This window comes from Bos javanicus, chromosome 16 (assembly GCF_032452875.1).
Source record: "Bos javanicus breed banteng chromosome 16, ARS-OSU_banteng_1.0, whole genome shotgun sequence".
NCBI lineage: Eukaryota > Metazoa > Chordata > Mammalia > Artiodactyla > Bovidae > Bos > Bos javanicus.
The window spans coordinates 20,775,709-20,801,648 of NC_083883.1; the positions used below are offsets into that span (position 1 = coordinate 20,775,709).

Here is a 25,940-nt window from a genome sequence, read left to right on the forward strand (position 1 = left end):
GATAAAACTCTTGAGAGTCCCTTGGACTGCAAGGAAATCCAACCAGTTCACCCTAAAGGAAATCAGTCCTGAACATTCATTGGAAGGACTGATGCTGAAGCAGAAGCTCCAATATTTTGGTCACCTGATGCGAAGAACTGGCTTATTAGAAAAGTCCCTGATGCTGGGAAAGATTGAAGGCAGGAGGAGAAGGGGACGACAGAGGATGAGATGGTTGGATGGCATCACCGACTCAATGGATGTGAGTTTGAGCAAGCTCCGAGAGTTGGTGATGGACAGGGAAGCCTGGTGTGCTGCAGTCCATGGGGTCGCAGAGTTGAACATGACTGAGCAGCTGAACTGAACTGAGGAGATGCTGGGCAGAGAATTCCTCCTGGATGGTGCTAGGAAACCAAAAGATAGGAGCATAGTAGGTCTGTTAAACCAACTGGCACATTAGGAGATGCATAAGGCAAAGTCCAAAAGTAAGTAATGACTTATCATCCTAGGGGTCAGGGGGTGTAGACAAGGCTGCCAGATGGATTCACAGTAAAACAGAGAAGCCGAGAGGAAGACCTGGAGAGCTGTGCAGTGTTTGCGCCTGAAGACTTTCCTTTCGGAATGAAAACCTGGGCAGTTAGACTGTCTCCTCGGACAGGGTCTGCAGCAAAGGGCTTGTCATTTCTTCCCTGGTAGCTCAGACAGTCAAGAATCTGCCTGTGATGAAGGAGACCCAGGTTGGATCCCTGGGTCAGGAAGATCTCCTGGAAAAGGAAATGGCAACTCACTCCAATATTCTTGCCTGCAGAATTCTAGGGACAGAGGAGCCTAGTGGGTTATCATCCATGGGGTCACAAACTGTCAGACACGACTGACCGACTAACACACACACAGAGAGGAGGAGTACAGAGGAAAACTGACAGGGGAGAGTGGGGGGCTTCCTGCTGGATGATGACGCAGGGGAGGGATGGCCCCATGCCTCTTTCCAGGAACACTCAATTCCCACTCCTTTAGAAAACAGCTGGGGTCTGCAAGCTTTTTCTTAAAGGGTCAGATAGTAAAGAGCTCAGCTTTGCAGGTCCTTAAAGAGTCCGGTGTGGGTCCTGTAGCAGCAGGAGGGCAGACATAGACAACGCAAGAATGGGCGTGGCTCTGTTCCCATAGACTTCCTTTAACAAAGTGAATTTGGCCCCCAGGGTCTTGGTTTGCTGATCTGGGGTCCAAAATGTATAGACAGAAGGCTGCAAGGATAAGAAATACTTTACAATCTATTACCCATTATTTTCTTTATTTTTTTGGTGGGTGGGGGGGCGGGGCTTAGGACCCTGTAAAGTAGCTTCTTAGAAGTTAAGTTCAAAGTAGTCTCTGTAAATTGATAATATCTGAGATGAACAGGTGGCAGGATGAGTTGGAGGGCTTTTGCTTTAAAGATTTACAAAATTTGATATTGTTATCCACCTTAAAACAGAGTCTGAGGACTCTGGAGACAGAGAGTATTCCAGATGCAAGGAAGCAGTGAAGATGCTCTGGAAGCAAGAGAAAAAATGAAAAGGTGTAATCAAGGACAAATCTTGGTCTGTATTTGTTCCTTTGAAGATTCTTGTGCTTGCCTCTGATCTTCCCCAAATGGAAACTATGATAATAGCATGCAATGAAAAAAAAATGAATGTCAGAATATAGATTTGGGATATGCTTTCAGATTCACTCTAAAGCATTCAGAACTTAAGCTCTAAATTCTAAATTAATCCATATTTTCTTGTACTAAATTCTGTTCTTTGTAGGATTACTCAGGGATGCCCTTCTTAAAAAAAAAAAAAATATGACTGTTTTAAAATTTTTTCAAACCAGAATAAAACAAGAGTTAATTCCAAAGAATACAACTGTTTCCTATAAACATACAGATGCATTCATATAATCACTTTTTTAAAAAAATCTCTTCTAACTAGCACTCATCATAAGAAAAAAAAATGGACTCTGACCTGCCTTCTGTTGTGGTCACAAAGTTTAGTAAGTGCACAGCTATCCCTACATCAAGACAGGAGGAGAAATAAGCCTCTTTTCTCCTGAACTCAAGAAAGAAAGAGTCTGGGAAGTGTTATCAGTGGTAAGTGTACATTTTTAGGATCCATCTAAGACCAGCAACTAAAAATCTAGTGGCAAAACGATTGTCAGCAGATAAAGTCCAGGGAACGGACACAGAAAACCGATTGGGTGGTACTGAAGACTTGCACTCTCAAACTTCATCTTTAGGGGATTTGGGAAAATGAATGATAAAAAATTAGATATTTTTAAGACTTACTTCTGACTGCCTTCTTTTTATAAACCTTTAACATCTAATCATAACTGAAAATATTCTTAATTCCCCATTTTTATTGTATTTTAACAACTTAATGGAAAATTTTACCCATGAACTAAAATCTCTTAAGAAAAATTCAGTCTAGAATTATTCCATGCTTGAAAAGATTTTTAAATATACAAGGCAGATTAATATGGGGGTTAACAGCTCAGGCTCTGAGTTCAGATTGGGATCCAAGTGTGTGTGGATAATTCCTTCTCTGTGCCTGGTGGTGAACTTTACAGATGTTCCACATCTATGAATAATACAGTGATACTATAATGGTGGTATCTACTCTAATGGAATGATGAAAGGATGAAACAGGATAATTAATGTAAAACACTTAGAATAATGTGTGGCGAATTTTAAGAATTGAATATATTATTATTATGAAAAATTAACAAACATTTCATATATTACTGGTATAAAGGCATTGCATTCAATTGGAGAGGGTGAAACCAGCTGTTTACATTGTCCACATAACGTAATTATTTATGGATAGGCTTTGGTAGCTAAAAGAGGAACTTCAAAAAAGAACTTTAACTTTGGGAAGCATCTGAAACACCTCGAAATGTTTAAACATTCACCTTACACTCATGAGGATGGTACGAAAAAAAAAAAGAAAAGAACAAGTGTTGTAGAGGATACAGAGAAATTAGAACACTTGTGCACTGTTGGTGAGAGGGAAAATGGTGCAGCATCTACAGAAAACAATATGGAGGCTCCCCAAAAATTATAAATAGAGCTACCATATGATCGAGCTACCCTGCCTCTGGGCATTTTACCTAAAAAACTGAAAGCAGGATCTCGAAGAGATATTTGTACAACCATGTTTATTACATCATTATGGGCAATAACCAAGAGGCAGAAATAACCTAAGGTTCACTGATGAATGAATGGAAGAAGCACACGTGGTATATAAATATAATAGAATATTATTCAGCTCCTAAACAACAGCAGGACTTCCCTGGCAGTCCAGTGGTTAAGAATCCGCCTTCCAATGGAGGGGATGTAGGTTCAGTCCCTGGTCAGGGAGCTAAGATCCCACATGTGGGGGTGGGGGTCGGGGGCGAGACTAAGCCTGCACCACAACTGCTGAGCCCATGTGCTCAGAGTCACAAGCCCACACGGAAGTGCAAGGAAACATCCCCCATGCCTCAGTGAATATCCTGCATGCTGCATAAGACCCGACTGAGCCAAATAAATAATTTTTAAAAATAAAAAAATAAATAAAATTTAAAAGGAAATCCTGATATACACTACAGCAGGGATAAACTGAGGATAGTATGCTAAGTGAAACAGACCAGTCACAAAAAGATAAATATGACAGGATTCTGCCTACAGGGGGTACTAAAGTAGTTAAACTCATAGAAACAGAAAGTAGAATGGTGATCACCAGGGGTTGGGGGGAGGGAAAAACGGGGAGTTGCTACTTAATTGGTATAGAGTTTCATTTTTGCAAGATGAGATCATGCTGGCTATCTGTTGTACAACCATGTGCATACAGTTCTCACTAAAGTAACGTATCCTTAAAAATGGTTAAGATGGAAAACTTTAAGTTTGATACTATGTTATGTACATCTTTTATGCTTTTTACCACAAAAAGAAATAAATTAAAAATACATTGGAACATCATTAATTTAAATAGAAACTTATATTTACTTTTGGTATATATCAGAATACTTTCCCAACATCCATTACCTAATTTTAATTTCATGTAAAATTCTGAAATGGTGTAAGAGGATACCAGTGACCAAGCTTCAACACTGTTGAATCCTAATAACTTCAAGCAACTTCAAAGAGAAAGCTAATTAATGCCCTGTGTATACTTTATCACTTCTAAGATGTTATCTAACTTTATCAAGTAATATATCAGAAAAATGAACAATGGCCTTGGGCTTTACCAGTAAAGAAAAAAAATTCTGACCCATGCCACTGACCCTGTCATTCCTCACAACCTGCCTCACTGTTTCCAGAACCTGAATTCTCACAAGTAACAAATCATCAGATTCAAATCATATCGAGACACAGACTGCTGCAACTAAATACCAAAAAAGTGAGGCACATCAATAGGAATTTCAGGCAACAAAACTCTCATCACATTTTTTTGTTGCTGTTTCCTTTCCTACCCTAAGGATGAACATTTTAATGTACCCTAACTGGATTTTCCCTGATAGCTCAGATGGTACAGAATCTGCTTGCAACGTGGAAGATCCAGGTTTGATCCCTGGGTCAGGAAGATTCCCCTGAAGAAGGGAATGGCTACTCACTCCAGTATTCTTGCCTGGGAAACCCCATGGGCAGAGAAGCTTGGGGTGGGGGGCCACAGTCTGTGGGTTCGCAAAGGGTCAGCCACGGCTGAGAGGCTAACACTAACTAGATTTAGGGCTTCCCCAGGAGTTCAGTGGTAAAGAATCTGCCTGCTAATGCAAGCAATTCAGTTTCAAGCCCTGGGTTGGGAAGATCCCCTGGAGGAGGAAATGGCAACCCACTCCAGTATTCCTTACCTGGGAAATCCCATGGACAGAGGAGCCTGGCAGACTATAGTCCATGGAGTCGCAAGAGACTTGGACATGACTTAGCGATTAAACAACAACTGGATTTAGTCAGAACCAATTCTGCATTTATGGGGAAAAGGGTCTTATCATGTAATTACTTTAATATACGTTAAAATGTACATTTTGAAAAGTATAAAGTACAATATACCATTCCTATTATATGTCCTCAAGCATTTAATAGGATGCTCTGTAGATGAGGGCCAGTTGTTCTGTGAAGGAAACAGCCCTATTTGTCAGGGTTTGGTTCTGAGTAAGGGAAAACCTGGAGGAAAGAATGAAAGCTATGTTAAGACAAGTATTGATATCTTTGCTCAGGAGTTTATCTTGTCATCAAAGAATAGCCTCTAGCCTCCTCCTCAAAACAGTCATAATACTGCACTTGAGTGCAAATCCAGTGATCTGCAAAGTATCAGCCACACCCCATTACCTAAGGAGGCCCACCACAGATGCAAAAATCCATCTGGTTAACAAACAGGAAAGTAAGTGAGATTTTTAAAAGAATTAAGTGGAACTGATCCATGAAGTCCTTTGGACTTCATGTAAACAGCACAAACTTTCTTCTCACCAGTGACTTGCCGGGAAAACTGGTGTGGAGTGCTGGCAGAGGTAGTACCTTTGACCATGGCAGGCTGGGACAGGGCAGGATTATTTGTTGTTTAGTTGCTGGTATCCAACTCTTTGCCACCCCACGGACTGCAGCCTGCCAGGCTCCTCTGTCCATGGGATTTTTCAGCCTAGAGTACTGGAGCGGGTTGCTATTTCCTTCTCCAGGGGATCTTCCTGACCCAGGGATCAAACCCAGGTCTCCTGCATTGGTAGATGAGTTCTTTACCACTGAGCCACCAAGGAAGCCCAGGGAAAGAGAATTACTCACCAACAAATTCCCTGGAAGAAATGGGAATGCATGTGCTTATGGGAGAGGTCCCGTAAGAAAGTAACTAAGTCAGGGACAGGTAAAAATGGATGGCACAGGTGGATCAGGACACTGAACCACAGAGGGTACCGGGGTCACGCCAGCTCCACCCACATTCAGCACCAAGGAGCTCCTCTCCTTCCTGGCTGCTATTATTACTTCTGAGGACATAAGCTCAGGTGAACCAGGAGAAATGGATTTTATTTTCTGAGTACAGAGGGTTTTATTCAAGGAAATAAAGTTTACAAAAATTCAAGAGAGAGAGAGAGAGAGCACAGCCTCTTAAATACACATGTAAAGATAATCCAGAATAACATTCTTATTTTTCTGATTATATCATGAAGGCCATATCACAGTAGAATCAATGAAGAATATATTAATATTACAGATATATTAGGAAGTTAAAGTACAAAAGTAGAAGTTAAAAAAGTTACTAACAAGTTTGTACTTTTATTTATCATAACTGTTACACTTTTAAGATTAGTGATATTACTACTACAAAGTGTCTTTTTTAATAAATAAAAATAAACATAATGTAATTTACCAGAGGGTCATAAAATACATGCTGTAACTTCTTCTCAACCACCGTGAAATAACATAGACAGTAAAAGAGGGGTCATTTATTTTGCAGATATACTGCTTAGGAAAGTGAATTTTGTCAGCCTAAATTGACTAATTATCCAATCTCACTAATTTGACGGTGAACTACAGTTGGACTTTTTACCATGGCATTAAAAAGTTTCATTGCAAACTCTTTTTCTCCTTGAATGCCACCGACTCCTTACGTGAGATGGGTTCTTATCTACCGTCATCCAACTGGAAAATACACCCTTTCAGGAGGTTAAAATAATATGTTGATTTTAAATGACTTCCAAAATACAGTAATGTAATGCAATGTGCTTAATAAACATGTAAATGACACCAGAGACGCTGGTGTTGCAAATGTGAGCTCCTAACATCTGAAGGACAAAAAAACAGTGAGGCTCATTACATTTTCTTCTGTTTTCCTTTCCGTGATCAAAGACCAACTATGCAATTTATTCTCTGAAAATAAACACTCTTATTTTATACAACCAAGATCCAACTTTTTGTCAGTTACTCTAAATGCTACTTTATTTTCATTTGCATTGATTCTGTTTTCTGACTAGCTGGCTGATATATACATGTATATGTCATCAGGAGCAGTGAAAAGAGGCTAGAAAATTCTGATTCCTGGGGAAAAAAAAATTCTGAAAACTGAAATAAAAGACTAAAATGATCATGGTAGAGAACTTGATTTCAATTTAAATAAATAACATGCAAGCAAAAGTCCTCTGAAATGAAAATTTTGGTAATCAATATCGCCCACAAGGAAGATGAAATGAGGGTGTTTACCTACACTATGGCCAGCTTTCAAACCTAGCCCTAGGTCTGTTTTTGTGTGACTCAGCGTCTGCCTGCAATGCGGGAGACCCAGGTTCGATGCCTGGGTCGGGAAGATCCTCTGGAGAAGGAGATGGCAACCCACTCCAGTATTCTTGCCTGGAAAATCTCATGGATGGAGGCTCGTAGGCTACAGTCCATGGGGTCACAAAGAGTCGGACACGACTGAGTGACTTCACTTCACTTACTTCACTTCAAGCCCAGATTGGTTTTTATGTTCTTAAACAGCTTAAAAAGTAAAACAAAGCAAAACCTGAGTAAGTGACAAGGCAAGTATACACGACCTAAGATATTTACTATCTGTTTTATTATCTGGTTCCTTATAGAAGAATTTTGTTGCCCTTAGCTCTTCAACAACCTCAGAAGTGATGACAATTTAGGCCAATTCCTAAAAGTCAGAACAACCCATGAAAAAAGAATCACCACTCACTTACCCTGAGAAGTGGGCCCACTAAGTCAAAACTGAGACAGAGTAAACTATAAATTGTGCTGTTTCCTGAAACATCTATTCATGTAACATTCTCTACCCATGGAGAAAGTCTTTGATACTGAGTTTTCCTATTAAAAACACTGAACCTAACAATTAAAATAACAGGAGAAAGATTACTTCTCATTCTGCTTATTGATAACCTGGCCACATTCATGCATGTCAAAAAAATCAGACAACACTGGCATCAAAGGCAAGGAAAAGTGGAAAAAGGCAATTAAACATAACAAGAACAAGCTCTGAGTTAGAGCAAATTGTGGTTTAGAAAATATTTCTTCTGAAAATATTACCTCCATATTTAACAGTGCAAACAAACTAATAATCACAGGTTCATCAGGATGGTTTAGATATTTCTCTATTATTTTGGATTTTAATTTTAAAACATACTAGTTTTAAAGCTGCCATTTACAAACAGAGGAAATTCTCTTCTCTAAATGCTGTTTGAGTTAAACAGATAGTACCTGATTATTTTCCACGGGAAGGTTCATATGATATACAGACACTCAATTTGTAAGTTATTTCCTCCAGTGCTGCAAATATTCTATTCTAAGACTAAAATAGCACAGGAAGGCAAAGAAAATGCTACCTCCAGGAAAGAGCCTCTAGAACTAGGCAGCCAGCTTCAGGAAGGAGTCAGCAATTCAGGATGGAAAAGAATAGCATTTGCATAGGCTGTGCCCAGACACCTTCAGCAGATGCCTTGCAGGCAAATTCCTCCTCTTTAAAGCCCTGTGTTTAAGGTGGGATTTAAGGCTCTTATCAGTGTCACCTTTAGACTCAGACTAGAAGGGCCCCCACCTGAAGGCCCCAGGCTTTAGAAAGCATCAAGGTGGGAGCCCTTCCACAGCCAAAGAAGATAACCACTCCCAGATCCACTCCTTGTATACTTGTATACCTGCTGCTGCTGCTGCTAAGTTGCTTCAGTTGTGTCCCACTCTGTGCGACCCCATAGACGGCAGCCCACCAGACTCCCCCGTCCCTGGGATTCTCCAGGCAAGAACACTGGAGTGGGTTGCCATTTCTTTCTCCAATGCATGAAAGTGAAAAGTGAAAGTGAAGTCGCTCAGTCATGTCCAACTCTTCGAGACCCCATGGGCTGCAGCCTACCAGGCTCCTCCGTCCATGGGATTGGGACTCCCTAATTCCTGGGATAAACCTCCACCAGGTCCATTCCAGGGCCTACGTGAATCTCTCCCCTGGGTCCCTCCTCTGGAAGGTGGCTTGGCCTGGACCTCACTCCTTGTGTGCACATTACACAGCCCATGCATGATCAAGGTGCAGCTGTTAGGAAGAGGTGGGTGGGCCTTGGACATGGGGGCAGAAGTATGCTGATATACCAGACAGGATGCGAGGCACGGGTGAAGGGAGAGAAATGGGCTCTCCTTCTACTGCTTCTTCCTGATACAAAACACCTGAATCTAAGAATTAAAAATGCCAAGCTGGCCTCCGAGGCCATTAGGAAGGCATATTTGCTCGGAGAACAGAACATATTTGACTTGGTGGTGGTGGTTTAGTTGCTTCAGTCCCATGTCTAACTCTTGTGATCCTGTGGACTGTAGCCCCCAAGGATCCTCTGTCCATGGGATTTCCAGGCAAGAATACTGGAGTGGGTTGCCATTTCCTTCTCCAGGGGATCTTCCTGACTCAGGGATGCAGGCGGTCTCCTGCACTGCAGGCGGATTCTTTACTGAGCCACAAAGGAACCCCCTTACCAGTTTATTATCTTGATTTATAAACATTTAAATATTTACACAGTATATGGGTGCCCACTATACTCCCATCTCAGAGCCCACGGATATCTGCAGTGGACTTCGTTCTCACGACGGTCACTCCTATATCTCACGCAGCAAAGATATTCTGTTCTTTTTATTTACTAAATTTCACATTTAAAGCTTAACTGGGATATTTTAAGTTACAAGACTCAGGCTCCCTTTCTGATTTACCTAGTTTTCCATCCATAGGGGGAAAAAAATTGATCACCATAAAACTATATAAAACCAATCAAATTTCCCAATCAGCCCACCGAAATGCCTCCTAGTCTAAAACAGTGCTATTGTGAGGAATGGTTGCAGGAAAATTTTGAGGGTTTATTATCAGAACGTGGCTCAGACGGAAAAGTGTCTGTCTACAATGTGGGAGACCTGGGTTCAATCCCTGGTTTGCGAAGATCCCCTGGAGAAGGAAATGGCAATCCACTCCAGTACTATTGCCTGGAAAATCCCATGGACAGAGGAACCTGGTAGGTTACAGTCCATGGGGTCGCAGAGTCGGACACGACTGAGCGACTTCACTTCCTATCAGAACGAAAGGGTGGGGAGCTGTGAGCTGAGAAGGCCGCAGGTCCTTCTAGTTTACCGTCACAGACCCCTCTTTGCCTAGAGTATTTGCCCGCCCAGTGCTTTGGTATCCTAGTCACACTGTCCATATCAACAAAGTCAATCATTTACTGAGCACTTACTGTGGGTCAGGCACTTTGACAGTCTCTCATTTAACCCTTACCTCCTGTGGCTCAGACTGTAAAGCATCTGCCTACAATGCGGGAGACCCGGGTTCGATCCCTGGGTCGGGAAGATCCTCTGGAGAAGGAAACGGACACCCACTCCAGTACTCTTGCCTGGAAAATCCCATGAACGGAGGAGCCTGGTAGGCTAAAGTCTATGGGGTTGCAAAGAGTCGGACACGACTGAGCGACTTCACTTTCACCTGTGAAAGGGAGGCACGGAGAAGTTGTGGCCTCTCAGCACATAAGCAGCTAAGACTTGAACCTGGTTTTACATGAATTCAAAACCCATTTGAAAATGAATATCTTTTAAAAAAAATTATCCCCTACTTTTTAAATATAAAGTTTCTTTTTAAAAGGGTGGATGTCATATTTCTAGCATAAGAATAAATGGTTGAAAATGGTTATATTAATCATATATTTAGTAAACATAATATATAACATATGTAATACAATACATATTTTTATATAGAAATAAGAACTTCTGGGGGTTAGTGTTTTATAAATTAAATAATGAAATATATATTGAGTTTTGGGGATATAAAGATATTTTCCTTCTCTTATCGCCTTAACTAGAGTCCAGGGAAAACTCTTAATGATACCAAAAAAATACAAAATCCCACACATAACACAAAAATTTTCACTCATTTATGCATCGAGGCCAAAGGTAGAATTAGAAAATAATCAGAAAAATGATATCACACACAAAAATGAATAAGCTTAGAAAATGGCAATGAAATCACTGCTGCCATTGTAATGCTGTGTGATAAAAGAACTGTCAAAAGCCTCTAAAAAGTTTTTTATTCAGCAGAAAAGAAAAAAGATAAAACCAACTAAAACCTTCCAAAACTGTTGACTTTTACCTAAGTGCTGACCTAATTCAATAGTTTTCCAATGATAATTTGACCAGCCAATAAATAAAATATGCCTTTCTGGTGGAAAATATGCCTTTCTGTTTGACTTTCACTGAAATCTATGATTAATTGCCTCTCACAACCAGAATAACCACATTCAGCTTTGACAAGAACAAGTCTCATTACTTTTCTTAACATGTGCTCCAGATATTTGTTCTTTTGGCTCTAAATTTAAGCATGTTGCTCAACTTTTAAAATGTGTTACATATTGGATAGCCAATCTTAAATTATTATAACAAGAAATAAAAATTCTAAAGTGGCAATATTCTCCGTGACTATGGCTTTGAATACATATGTCCCTTAGTCAAATCAACGAGAGCGTGCTGAACCAGGAAGCCACACTTACATAATGCCTTGCCCATATGGGTTGTGAGATTGCAGAAAGACTTGTTCTTAAGGAAAGTTGCGTAATCTTTTCTGATTCTCCAGGAGAGCTTCAAGGGAGGGAAAGGCAGAGACTACTATCCGTCAAGGACAGTTTGGCTCTAGTGCTGCCTGAAGACATGAGAATGGATGTTACAGTCCTTTCCACATCAGAATGAGCATCTGTGATGTTGCAACAGATTCGGGCCACTTTCAACATCTTCCCAGTTGCATCGCTATCGCTCGTTGGCCGCAGAAAGGAGGGGCTGTTCCAATCTCCCTTACAATTACCACCCTAATTATTACATTACACTTTCACAATCTAATCCCTTTATTTGCCTCACTGCCTTTTTGGGGCTAAGTAAGCACCACGGCATGACGCCCGCTGATGTAGCTAGCAGGGTAGCTGGGTAGCTGGAGTGCCTCCCAGCTGCCAGCTACAAGCACAGCCAGGTGGGCAAGTCCAGAGTCTAATCTGGACAGTGACATGTCTGCCTCCTGCTCAAAATCCTTGGAAGTTGCTCTTTCCAATATGGAGTAGAACTGAGCACTAACACATCAATGCCAAGAACCACCCTGTGCTTCGCCCTGGGAAGCTTTTGGTAGCATTTCAGCATCTAAGGGAGCAGCAGCAACAGAATTCCAATTGCTCTATTCCAGGGATCTCTGGTAAGTAACTACTGCATGGCTATTAACAGCTCAGCAATAGAATTTCTTTCTTTTTTTTGAAACAACTATCAGGAAATGTTTGCACAAAGTGGTCCTATCTTTAGGACGACATACTGGAAATACATACTGAGGACCAAGTTGTTTAATCCTGCCCCCCAACCAAAAATCTCTGGTATTCCCTCAAGGTTGGAGACATTTATAGGAGGAATTTACCTCAATCCACAAACCTCTGGGAACCAAGCTTTCAGAAAACATGGCTAAGCTGAAACTCAAACCAATACACTGCCAGGCCCACAGTAGATTCTAAGTCAATATCTGTTGACCTTGGGTCAATAGTTAGACCCCGAGTTGTATAAACGGAGTTAACAAAATCAAATTACTAACAGTTTAAATTTGGGATGCTCCGTAGCATCCATATTCTAATATCATGGGGCAATGCTTCCAAGAACCCCCAAATTTGAAGTGTCTTCCTTCTCAAGTTTTGCAATCTAGTAAGTAGGCTGAGATGGCACTAGCGGTGAACAATCCACCTGCCAATACAGGAGACATAAAAGAGGAGTGGGTCAGGAAGATCTCCCGCAGGAGGAAATGGCACCCAACTCCAGTATTCTTGCCAGGAGAACCCCATGGACAGAGGAGCCAGTCAGGCTACAGTCCATAGTGTTGCAAAGAGTCAGACACGACTGAGCGTCTGAGCACAGCACACAAGCAGGCTGAAGGGCCTCCCTGGTGGCTCAGTGGTAAAGAACTCGCCTGCCAATGTAGGAGATGCAGGTTCGCTCCCTGGGGCAGGAAAATCCCCTGGAGAGGGAAATAGCAACCCACACCAGTCTTCTTGCCTGGGAAATCCCACAGACAGAAGAGCATGGCGAGCTATAGTCCATAGGGTCGCAAAAGAGTCAGACAGTACTTACCAACTAAGCAACAACATCAAGAAAGCTGAAGAAATATGTTCAAATGCCCCAAAGTGAGAGGAAGCTTTGCATACAGACCATCATTCTTTTTACTTACTTACTTTACATTTGATTTTGTATTTCATTTTATCCAGAAGCATTCCTTGAGGTAGGTCTTAATGCCTTCAGTTTACAGATGAGAATAAAGGAAATAAAGATCCAGTGGATGAAGGATTTTTGTAAGAAAATGCTAATAAAATATGGCAATGACGATCCATTAAATATGAAGATACAGCTAGGAAAATATTTAGGTAATTCATATGTACTCACACTAACTTGGCTTGTGTTCTTCAGTTAAATCTATGAGAGGCTATGAAAAGATGAGGCTGAAAGATTCATTCTATTATATGTTATAATTTCTTGAACAACTGTGCACTTTAACTCTTTAACTGTGTGTTCATCAGCCATACATCAAGGAAACAATCATGTAACGGACAACACAAAAGCAAGTGGGAGATGGAACCCCCCTATAGTCTTCATTGCATCTGGGTGAGATTTGCCCTCACACATGCTCTTAAAAGAAAGGGTAGAAGATAACTCTGTGCCCATAAAGGGTTTCAGAATCACCTTTTGTTGGAACATTTAGAAGGATTAGAGTTTAACAAACATCATCTCTTTTGTGCTTTAAAACCAGGAAGCATGTCACACATTTATTAAACTGATTCCAGTTATGTCCAACAAGGGACCAGTAGATGACAAAGGAGAGTTGCCAGCGTTAAATCAGCAGCAACACGGTAACAGAGCTGTGGTTCCCAAACTCTGAGCATCAGAATTACCTGGAGGGCTTGGCAAAGCACGTATTGCTGGGTCCACCCCCAGGGATGCTGATGGAGGTAATCTGGGATGCAGGATGGGAATAATCTGCCTTTCTAACAAATTCCCCAATGATGCTGCTGATACTCCTGAATCAGAGCTCACACTTTGAGAAGCACTGTTACAGAACACAGCACAGTACAGGGCAGTGGTTCTTAACCTCAGTTTACCTGAAGCATTAACTAGGAAGCTTTCAAAACCCCCCACTTGCCCTGGCTGCACCCAAAGCCAATTAATTCCGAATTTGGGGGTATGAGCCCAGATATCAACATTTTTTTACATCTCCGGGTGAGTCCAGTGAGCCCACAAGGTTGAGAACCACTGATACCTGGGAAGACACACTTGTATCCATAACTAATTAAGAAGATGACATTTTGGGTTTGGCACAAGGCTTGTGGGCTCTTGGTTTCCCCACCAGGGATTAACCTGGGCCCTTAGCAGTGAAAGCACGGAGGCCTTAACCATTGGACCACCAGGGAATCCCCAGAAGATAGATCTTGTAAATCACTGAGCAGAACAGAATCACTGGTATGCTAGAGGCACTCAAGAAACAAAGATTCTTTCCTTTCTCTGTTTTCTTGAAAGTGTATCACAAAACATATAGAAAGGTGAAATGTAGTTTTCTGTAAGGATATATATCTATAGCTTTGAAAAGGAGTTGAGTTTTGTCTTTGTGGATTCCTAAAGGTCACATACAAATTTCAACCATAGTTTCTACATTTTTGTGTGGGAAATAATACTGCTATTTGTAAATCTGGAGACCTATACAGTTTTGATATGTCATACATGTTGGACGCATATTTTACAATTCAGTATAGTTTGGTACGTTTTTTATATAAACTCATTAAAAAGGTAGGGAAAGTGTGTCTATGCACAGGAAAAGAAGGCAGGCCATAGAAAATTAAATTTGTCTCCAGAGGTGATTCTCAAAGTGTAGTCCCTGGACCAACAATAGCAACATCATCTACAAATCTGTTAGAAATATAAATTCTCACATTCCTACTCAAGACAGAGCTAATGAATCAGAAGCTCTGGGAGTGGGTGATCTGCATTTTCAGAAGACCTCCAGGTGAGTGTGATGCATACTCTAGTTTGAAAATCACTGGTCTGAAATATTTATTATTTTAGCTCTAAGAAGAACAGAAGAGGTAAAAACACAATTTATCCAGGGCATAGATAGGGCTTCCCTGGTGGCTCAGCAGTGAAGAATTCGCCTCCAAGGCAGGAGACAACCTGCAATGCCTATGACCTGGGTTCGATCCCTGGGTCAGAAAGAACCTCTGGAGAAGGAAACGGCAATTCACTCCAGTATTCCTGCCTGGGAAATCCCATGGATAGATGGGGTTGCCAGCACTGGACACAACTCTGCAACTGAACTACCACCACCACCATCCTGTACACATCAGTTCAGTTGCTATCTAGATACCCCCCTGCTCTAATAATAGCTGTGTTCTTTTAAACTCCACCCAAAGCTTATTATCATTCCACCCCTGGAGCTTGACAGTAAAGGTGGAATTGATAGGGAGCGAATGGAGGGGCGGAGTCTATTCTACAAATCCTCCACTATCAATTTTAATCTATTTCTATTTTGTAAGCAAGATAGAATTAAGATGGTAAAACTAGATTAACTAGGACAAGAACCCAGAAAACCAACTAACCAACCATCATATGAGTGGGAAGAGTGGGTATCGCCAGGTGGGTATCGAGACCCTCGCTCACCTTGAATCGTCCTCTTGAAGAACGCCTTGCAGGCTTCACAGGATGCCACCCCATAGTGGTACCCAGACGCGATGTCGCCACACACTAAACACAGTCTCTTGGGCATCGAGTTGAGCATGTATTCACACTTGGTCTGGGGATCTTCAACAATGGTGCTGGAGCAGTCGTCATACAGTTTCCGGACAGGCCCGCTACCTCCTAGGATAGGAGCAGAAGGGTAGAGAGGCGGCGAGTCAAGTCCGTTCTGATGGCCATTCATGGTTGAACTGTAGCTCCCGCTGGCGTCCGAAGAGCCACCTGGGCTGTGGTGGTTGACGCTGTCCGTCAGGGAGGCCGGGCTGGAGGGTTCCGTCTTGATGAAGGACGAACAGCTGGAATCAATGTGTCGATCTTTGTTTGACATTCTGCAGAGAAGCCTGAGGTGGAGGGAGATACAAACAGAAGGAGAAAGAGAAGGATAGAGTGTCAAACACAAAGACCAAAACAGGTAGAGACAAAGAGGAGGTGAAAAAACAAGAGGAAATGGAAGGGAAGGTTGAAGGAAGAAAAAAAAAAAAAAGACAAGAATTCATATGTTAAAGACTTGGCTCCTTGAGAGTGCAGCCTAAGAGCTGGGGCCTACACATCATTCGCTAGTCAATATCTCTTGTTCTACAACAAGGTAATCAGCATAAGGGCGTGACAGGGTTACATCAAAGTGCCCAGACAGACCATAAACAAAAGCTCTAAGGGATCCATTTCCTTTCATTTTAATACCTTTCTCTTGGAGAAGTCAATATCTAAATCAACTCTCTAGATTCTAAATTTATCCACGGAAGAAGAGTAATTGGTAAGGTCTGTATCATTTCTAAAATTACATTTATCCTCACTCTACTTTTCTCTTCCATTTTCGGATGTTGCAATCATTGTATTACGAGCAGAACCCAACTTTTATTGTCAAGACCAAACAGATGATTCCTCAGCTCTGTAATTACTGTTTGTCAGCATGCTCCATAAGCATAACCGTGTCTTTTATTGATCTAAGACACATAGGGAATATATCCTCACTCACTTTGCCTCTTTATTTAAATTGCTCTATTTCCTAGACATTTAGCGATATAGAAAGATTTCAAGGATAAAATTCTCACCAATATTTAAGGATTACTTCCTTGAGCCCACAAAACAGGGAAATGATTACCGGAATCGATTAATAAATATGTACATGTGTTTACGAGTGTATGTGTTTGCGTGTGTGATCTACCACCATCAACAACAAGAATCACTAAAAGTCTACCTGTGAATCCATAAATCTGATACTCTATACTCAGGAAAGTAAGGATGTATCAGATTTTGTCCTGAAAAAATAAGACTTGTGGTGGTCTCTTTTTCTCCCCTGCCTTTGCTCTTTTAACATCGTACCTCCTAAAAGGAAATATGATGAAGCATCTAATCTGACGAACTCTCTTATTTAGAAGAAACGGTCCATCCCTCTTACTTTGTCGGACCCATAAGTGATTAAATTTCTGAAGAGGTAATTAGATGAAAAGACGTAATTGGTCCTATTTTCTTTCCGGTTAGCCACAGTGCAAAACCCCTTTTAGCAAAGTCTCTAAGAACCTTCTGAGAGCCCACTAGAGGAAGAAGAGGTGACAGCTGAGAAAGAGACTAAGATAATTGCTTCCCAGTGGAAAGCTGATTTATGGGAATCCCACAGGGTAATGGTCATTCACTGGAATTTGGGGGAGTATGTCACAGGATAACCGAAAGGATGCAATTACCTCTTTCCCTATAAATCTAATGATATTTTATCACTGCACAAATTTCATGCTCTCCTCTGGGCACCCCCCTCCCCAAATCCCCCCGCTGTTCTGTTACTTTCAAACCAAGAAAAATACGGTTCTTTCCTATCAGGGAATGTTCACTGAAAGGTTCCAAGAAGGGGATCTCAAGTGCCTCTAGAGCCAGAATGTGCCTCCTACCTAGTAGATTTCCCACTGGAAGTTCTGTGCTGCTTTCTCAAGGAAAGCAAGCTTAGGATGTGAAGAAAACAAACAGGAAGGAGAAATCCACAAAAATACCTTCTTGCTTTCGCCTACCCACTCATGTTGTCCTTTCCTGGAGAAGGAACGAAAGGAAAAATATCCCCCTTGCCAGCCTGAACCAGGCTTCTGCTCCCTCCCACCTCGGCTGCCTTGTCCCCGTCACTGTTAATGAGTGTTGTAATTAATAGATCGCTCTCCTTGTCTCCCGGCTTGCACCCTGGGCTAAGCACTTTTCCTCAAGTCAACGTTTGAAAGAAAGCGGGTCGGCACTGACTTACAGCAGCCCTGCGAATTCCTTTTAATTTAAAGCACTTACCCCACCACTTCACTTATTACCTTATAATTACTGGACTGCTCGCACATACATTATGATCTTAGACTAGAGTTAGAAGTTATTAGGGTACTAAAACACGGTTGCTCCCCTTTCCTCTCTCCTGCACTGAATTTCTCACAGTGATGACAATTAACTCTTTCTCCATCTGCCCGTGAGGCACCATTTTTTAATCTTCTTTTTTTTTCTTTTTTCCTGAGGACAGTTGCTTTGAACTGCTTAATCATAACAGTTTACGCTTTCTCCAGGTCCTCTTCTCTAACTCTTTTTTTGATTGTTCAATTTTATACCAATTTCCTTTCCTTTGAGCTTTTTTCTCATGGACTTCTAAATGAAGAGCAAAACTCTTCATTGAGGAACAAGGGCAGGAATCAGCCTCCTATTCATGGAAGTGTTATTTGCAAAGTCACCAAATGTTTATGGGTCAAATGCATGTTGTTAATAAGGTCTTTGAAAAATTGGGTATCTCCGGCCAGCTGTTTCCTGGAAAAATCTCAGTTCCTAACTTTGCAATTATCTGGATGGAAGCAAGAAAATTCACAAAGTTCATGCAGTCAGGGAAGTCTTGGGACAGGTGCAATCTCTCTTCCTACACAAGTCTGGCCTCCGCAGCTGTAAATGAAAGTGAACAAGCTGGATTTGTGCTGTAGGTTTTACAGGTTTCTTCTCAGACGTGAACCGCTTCCTTCATGAACACTTTCTGCCCAGTGGAAATAATAATAGAGCTGCCATTTATCAAGTGCTTACTAGGCACCAGACACTGACCTGAGTACCTTACAAATATTTCCTCATTTAATCCCCAAGACGGTCTTGTGAGGGAGGTATGACTCTTTAGGACACAGACCCTCAGACATGATGCTATGCTATGCTAAGTCACTTCAGTCATGTCCGACTCTGTGTGACCCCATAGACTGCAGCCCACCAGGCTCCCCGTCCCTGGGATTCTCCAGGCAAGAACACTGGAGTGGGTTGCCATTTCCTTCTCCAGAGCACGAAAGTGAAAGTGAAGTCGCTCAGTCGTGTACGACTCTCAGCGACCCCATGGACTGCAGCCTACCATGCTCCTCCATCGATGGGATTTTCCAGGCAAGAGTACTGGAGTGGGGTGCCACTGCCTTCTCCGTCAGACATGATACAATTTCCTGAAAGTCATACATTTTGGAAGTGGAAAAATCAAAGATTTGAACTCAGGGCTGACTCCAAAGTCCAGTGCAGAAATGTCTTCAAGCCAACAGAGAGTCTTTCAAGGTGTTTGCTGACTTTTTAAAAAATAGCCAAGCAAGCAAAGGTAGAGATGGCACACACAGAGCGTCTCCGACATTCACGCTTACCCATGAGTGCAAAGGTGGCTGAAGGAGCCACCACCACCCTGGCGACAGGGCTGCCCTGTTGAGTCACCCTCCCCAGAGTTTGGAGTGACACCAAAACCGAAGCTGAAAGAACACAGTTGTCTCCTAATTACTACTTAGCTCATTACACTGAACATTTCCTAGACACCATTACATTATACCCTAAAACTACAGTGGCTCTTAATTCTCTCCCTCTCTGTCTCTGAAATTCTACAGCTCTATTATTCAAGCCTGAAATATTCACAACTATCTATAAATTCAATTGTCAGCTGGTGGGTTTTATTCTAGACTTCACTTCAATCTAAAATTAGAGGCACTAAAATTCACATTAACTCTAAGAGGAATGTAGTGAATAAGACTTTATTTCAAAAGAACACCTTTTTGTCAGAAAGAACCATTTTCAAGATGATGGCTTTATCTGGAGCCAAAGAGAATAAGCCCGATTCCACATTGTGCTGTTAACGCAGAAATTTTAGGTCACATTGGATTAATAAAAATCTAAATTTAGTTAAGAATTATGAATAGAAATAACATGTGTTGGAAAATGTGGGAAATATTTATTTTAAAGCCTACGTAGAGTTGCTTTTATTATTTCAAGGGAAGTGATGGGAGGCACGAGGGAAAAAGAGAAGTAACTTTCTCAAAATCTTTTCTGAGTGTACACTCTGAGAATAAACTGGAGAGAGAAATAACCATGTCAAGAATAACATTCAGTTTCTGTATAAGAAACAAAATTTGAGGCTGTAACAGCCTTCTAGAAGCCAGGGACATTGTAGCGCTTTAGAAAGCATTTTCAACACAGTCTGAGATACAGTCTTCAGTATTCTATGCAAATCCTAGATATGTTCTACCATATATTCGATATTGTTGTTAGTTAGCTGTTAAGTCGTGTCTGACTTTCCTGCGACCCCATGGGCTGTAGCCCACCAGGCTCCTCTGTCCATGGGATTTCCCAGGCAAGAATACTGGAATAGGTTGCCATTTCCTTCTCCAGGGGATCTTCCCAGAACAGGGATTGAAATCAAGTCTCCTGCATTGGCAGGGAGATAGATTCTTTACCACTGAGCCACCAGGAAAGCCCTTATATTCTATATATGTTCTACTATATAATATATATATATTTATATATAAAGTCTGATGATCATGCTTCTACATAGGAACTTAACTTTTTGTTTTATATTGGAGTATCGCCAATTAACAGTGTTGTGATAGTTTCGGATGGACAGCAAAGGGTCTCAGCCATACATACATATGTATGTATCTATTCTCTTCCAACTGTCCCTCCCATCCAGACTGCCACACAACACTGAGCACAGTTCTCTGTATTATGTACTAGGTCCTTGCTGGTTATCCATTTTATATGAGTGTACCTGTCTGTCCCAAACTCCCTAACTATCTCTCCCCACCATCCTTCCTCCCTGGCAACTGTAAGTTCTCTACGTCAGTGAATCTGTTTTCTGTTTTGTAAATAACATAGGAACTTCGTGCCCAGCCTTGCCTAAGGGGCAGCAAGAGTAAAATTTATCTTTGGTGTTAGATACTAGTCATCAAGCAAATAAAGCTTCCTGGTTGCTGGACTATATAAACATGTAATTTTAGAAAGTTAATTAGTGGTGCGTATAGGTGTGCATGTAAAAGGAGAAAGTGAGTAAAAAAAAAAAATAAAGATCAGTTAAAGTTGCTGTTGTATGGGAAAACCAGATAATCTGTAATTAATATCCCATATATATTATAATTACTCTTCCCTGGTGGCTCAGACAGTAAAGCGTCTGTCTACAATGTGAGAGACCTGGGTTCGATCCCTGGGTTGGGAAGATTCCCTGGAGAAGGAAATGGCAACCCACTCCAGTACTTTTGCCTTGAAAATCCCATGGATGGAGGAGCTTGGTGCAGGCCACTATCCATGGGGTCACAAAGAGTCGGGCACGACTGAGCGACTTCACTTTCACTTCACTTATCTTATAATTATCAAGCTTGATTTGAGAGATGCTACCTAGATGCAGGTAAATGTGTGATAGTGAGTGACTGCTGTGACTTTGTGGGCAATGTATAAGCACAGTCTGGATTTCCCAGAAGGGACTTAAGCCAATGTTCCCTAGGCTTATATATAATTATATATTATTAACCCTTTCACCAAAATAGAAGTTCTTAACAAGTAGCTGCCTTTCATATTTTGAATTTTATACCAAACTCGAGTTCTTTGCTATTTTATTTCCCTCCTCAAATATGGTGCATCAATGCAATACACGTGTACAGGTCTTCTTTGACTTTCCTGATTGTAAAACGAAGGCAAGATTTTTTTTTAACTTTTATCATACCTATTTCAGTGACAGACACCTTAATAGCTAAATAGATAACAACTATTTTATTTGCTTCCTTGTCATCCTTAAGGGCCCCAAAATACCCATCATCATTATGGATTCCAAACATTTTATCAATATATATCCCAAATTTTTATGTATTAACAATGAAGCCAGCAAACCTGCAAGTTTACAAATAAGAAGAGAGAGAGAGAGAAGAAGACAGAACCTGTGACTTTCCTGCTAGTTCAGTGGTTAAAGAATCCACTTCCAACGCAGGGGGCATGGGTTCGACTCTGATCAGGGACCAAATACCTACCTGCTGTGTGGGGTGGCCAAAAAAAATCCTTAATTCTCTCACTGAGTCAGGGTTGAAAAGCAAGGTGCTCAAGTCCAATCACTCATCACTTACCTATTCAAAATGGGAACAAATCTCTAAGAACTGGTCAATTTTCTACCAGCTGAAATCACCCGATTGACTATTTCAGTACTTTTCTTTCAAAAAATAAGAAGCTTTTATGGGCCTATAGGTTTGGGGTTTTGCTTTTATGCTTTCAGAAGAAAACCTCCAAGACTAAGGCTGCAGACCCCAGAGGCCCAGGCTTCAAAGCCTATAACCCCAGCAGCTCCCTGGCAGTCTGAGTTACAACTTCAAGCACGCCACTTTACAATGAGCTTTTTTTTCTCCCTCCCTGCTTCAATTAATTGCACTCTCGTAAAGTGGCAAAATGTGAATCACTTAGTAACAAAATGGGCACCAGCTGCTATTGTCAGAGAATGATGATGCTGAAGAAAGAGAAAGCAACGGAATGAAGTGTCATGTCAGAAATCAACGGTGCAACGTGTGATTTGAGAAAACATGACTACTTTACAGAGACAGGGTGTCATTATGGCATCACAGTAATACGCTGCTTTGACAACTGCTGGGTCTAACATATCATCATTGCATTAAGGTACACTGGCTTAGTTGGGGAAAGAAGACAGAGGATTTTTTCTTTTAATAAGAAATATCTCCAGGTCTGCCTGGTTAACCCAACAGAAGGAGATCATTAATTGTAAAGAAAGAACCGTACATCATGATTCACACGCTCAGAAAGATTAAAACGTGCGCATGTACGCACGCACACACACACAGATATCATTTTAGGTCTTCTTTAATAAACGCTGAGGTCCATCTAACGCAAGAAACGTCTGCCTAAGAGAATCACAAGGATGTAGTGGCCAGTTCTTGATTGTTTGAACAAGTAACTTGAGCATTTAGTCTAAAAGATTCTGTGCAAGTAATACTAGCATGAAATGGCCAAGGTAAAAACCTTTTCAAGTTCCAGAACAGCAACGTCACGTCACTCTCCAACTGTCCTATTTTGATTTCGCCCCAGTGCAATTTTATTTTTCTCCTATTCAGCTGGTCACTGAAATTAAATTTTACAATGGTTAAATAAATAAAAGATTATTTGCAATTTACTCTGTCAAGAACAACAGTAACCAAACAGCTCCTCACAAAGCTGGTGCTTGAGTCACCGGGAGATGTAGCTAAGCTGTATGAGAACCAGGGGCTAGCTCCTTCAAATGACAAATCAGAGCTTCTATCTAAGCCAAACCCTTTGCCAATTCTATCAAAGGCTTTACCAAGCAAAAAAATTTAGGACAAAAAAGGAGACCTGCAACTCATTTCTGGTGAGTTGTTGAAAGGAACACACCCAGGAATGTAACTTTGTGTGTGAGTGTGTGTGTGGGTGTTCAATCGCTCAGTCATGTCCAACTCTTTGAGACCCCTTGGGCTGCAGCCCGCCAGGCTCCTCTGCCCATGGAATTTCTCAGGCAAGAATATGGAAGTGGGTTGCCATTTCCTCCTCCAGGGGATCTTCCCGACCCAGGGATCGGACCCACATCTCCTGAATCTCCTGCATTGCAGGTGGATTCTTTACTGCTGAGCCATCAGGGAAGCCCTGATGTAACTTCATACCTAGGGCTGAACCATGACCAGGAAGGACTTCGTTGAAACTCTGCTTTTAAGACTGCAGAGTTCAGTGATCTTTTCTTATCCAATTTTCCTCTGAAACTAGGTCTGTCAACTATCCTGGTATAGTCACTGAAATGCCACATCCTAGGACTCCCTCCATCCCAGACAAACCAGGATGGTTGGCCATCCAATTGAAGGTAGAGAAACACCTATAAAACCCTGTGCCTCTCCTTCTGCGGTTGTACCTAAAACAAAGGGAAACGGATTATATTCCTTCTCGGTAAAGAGAAATGCGGTAGTAACACTGCTGCTGCTGCTGCTAAGTCGCTTCAGTCGTGTCTGACTCTGTGCGACCCCATAGACGGCAGCCCACTAGGCTCCCCTGTCCCTGGGATTCTCAAGGCAAGAACACTGGAGTGGGTTGCCATTTCCTTCTCCAATGCAGCAAAGTGAAAAGTGAAAGTGAAGTCGCTCAGTCATGCCCAACTCTTAGCGACCCCACAGACTGCAGCCTACCAGGCTCCTCCATCCATGGGACTTTGGGGTGTTCTAAACTGTACGGGTCAGGAAATGCCAGCATCCCTATCTTACTACGCCATACCAGCCAGACCCATCATCATGTACTACTTTGGATGTAGGAAATCCCAACTGCTTCCATTTGTATTGCCAGGTGATTTCTGATGCTTCTTGGTTGATAAACTTTATTAATGGGAAAAGAAATGGTTCTGTGGTATCACAGTATGTTGCTCATTATGGCTGTTGACAGTTTCTGTATTTAAGGATTCGATCTGATGCTGAGGTGCTTAGTAGTGTAATTCATCCTTAGCTTGTTTTCCTGGACCTATTTCAATCTGGGGGTGAGCATCCCTCGTTTATAGCTCTAAATACAGTAAGTGAGCTACTGGCAAATCAATAAAAACTGTTAAATGCATAATAATGCAGGGTAATTGCATACATGATGTTTTGCATTATTAACTGTCTGAGCTTTTCTTTAATATAATGGGCACTCATGTAATATAGAGCAGCTTTAAGTCTATAAAATATACACAGTTTATACGAACCGTGATTCTGCTTAAAACTCTGGCTAATCACCTACATCGGCTTTGAAGGAAGACTTCTCCTCCACTGCCAAGTCCAAATCAATTCTTATGACATTACTTTATAACTAACATGATATTTAACTGATGATGGCTATTAGCTATTATACAGATTGCCTTCAAGGACTGAACGGTAGGGGGAAAATACCACTTAGTTTAAACAAACTTCTGCCATGTAATCAATATTATTGAGGCAAATTAAGTGTCTTAACAAGTGTGTATATTTGCCCTAATGCAGCTTAATTAACTATATCCTCACCACTGCCCAAGTCCTGGTCACCTATGGATGTCAGAAGACAAGAAATGTCTAGTCAGAAACTTAGATGCATAACAGATGCAAAACAAGCATTTTTATCTCCAGTCTCTAAGAAGACTTCTTTCTTTATACGGGTTACTCTCCTGGGACCCAAAGTCAGAGGACAGGAGGGCTTTAGAATTGTGTACCCTATGTCTTGATGTAGGAAATGCCCAAGTGCTGACCAGACTGCTATCCCCAGGCTAGAGTGAAACAGCCCTGGGCAAAAGGTGGGGACCACTACCAGAAAAAAAAAAAAACCCTAAGATAAATCATCAAAATGAAGCTTAGGATATATGCTGAATGTAACATTTATTCGGTCTTAGAGATTTACTACGCCATGAGCAGACCACCTCTGCAGTAAGCTTTCTAGAGAAAGGAAATCGTCTCCTCCTTCTACAAATCTCTGGTCTTTCAAACAGAAATATGGATCAATAAAGTTTGCTTGTGTTCAGACAATTCCGTTTTCAAGCAGTCAAGGAGTACACTGAAGAGAAAAAGCAGACACAGCAGTAGGGGGTACTGACAGCTAAATGAAGACCTTCTCACAGCATCTCGCTAGAGGAGAAATAAACAGACACTGAACTCATAGAAAGTCTATGCACTGATCTTTACAAATTACAATCGAATATAGATGCTTTACACACACACACTGCACTGATGGAGTTCACAAATCAAATCCAGGTCAATGAGAGCGCTCAGGCTGTCTGAATCTTCCTTTCTTATTCTCTTTGCTACACTGGAACAGGAAACAAGAATGCTATCCGGAGTTGATGTAAGGATACTGAGATCATAGTATTGATGTCACCCTTTACTCATTAAGAAAATGTTTTGCAAAAGTGATTACAATGACCAATAAGCCAGCTGCCTCCATAGAGAGGCCAGTTCCTTTGGAGTGGAACTCTGCAACATCCCCGGAAACCAGGTGAATCACAGTAGCAAGAAAGCCTAGATGCTGA

At 41.4% G+C, this 25,940-nt stretch overlaps 1 protein-coding gene across 6 annotated transcripts in view; it reads right to left on the bottom strand.

Annotated features, from left to right (window-relative positions):
* The window catches only part of ESRRG (estrogen related receptor gamma), a 695,806-nt gene that overhangs the window by 181,078 nt on the left and 488,788 nt on the right, over positions 1 to 25,940 (bottom strand). For all 6 annotated transcript variants that reach the window (XM_061382197.1, XM_061382199.1, XM_061382198.1 and 3 more), the window contains one exon: positions 15,626 to 16,041. In XM_061382197.1, the coding sequence (XP_061238181.1) occupies positions 15,626 to 16,028 (403 nt within the window). In that variant the 5' untranslated portion in view covers positions 16,029 to 16,041. The remainder of the gene's footprint in view (positions 1 to 15,625; positions 16,042 to 25,940) is intronic.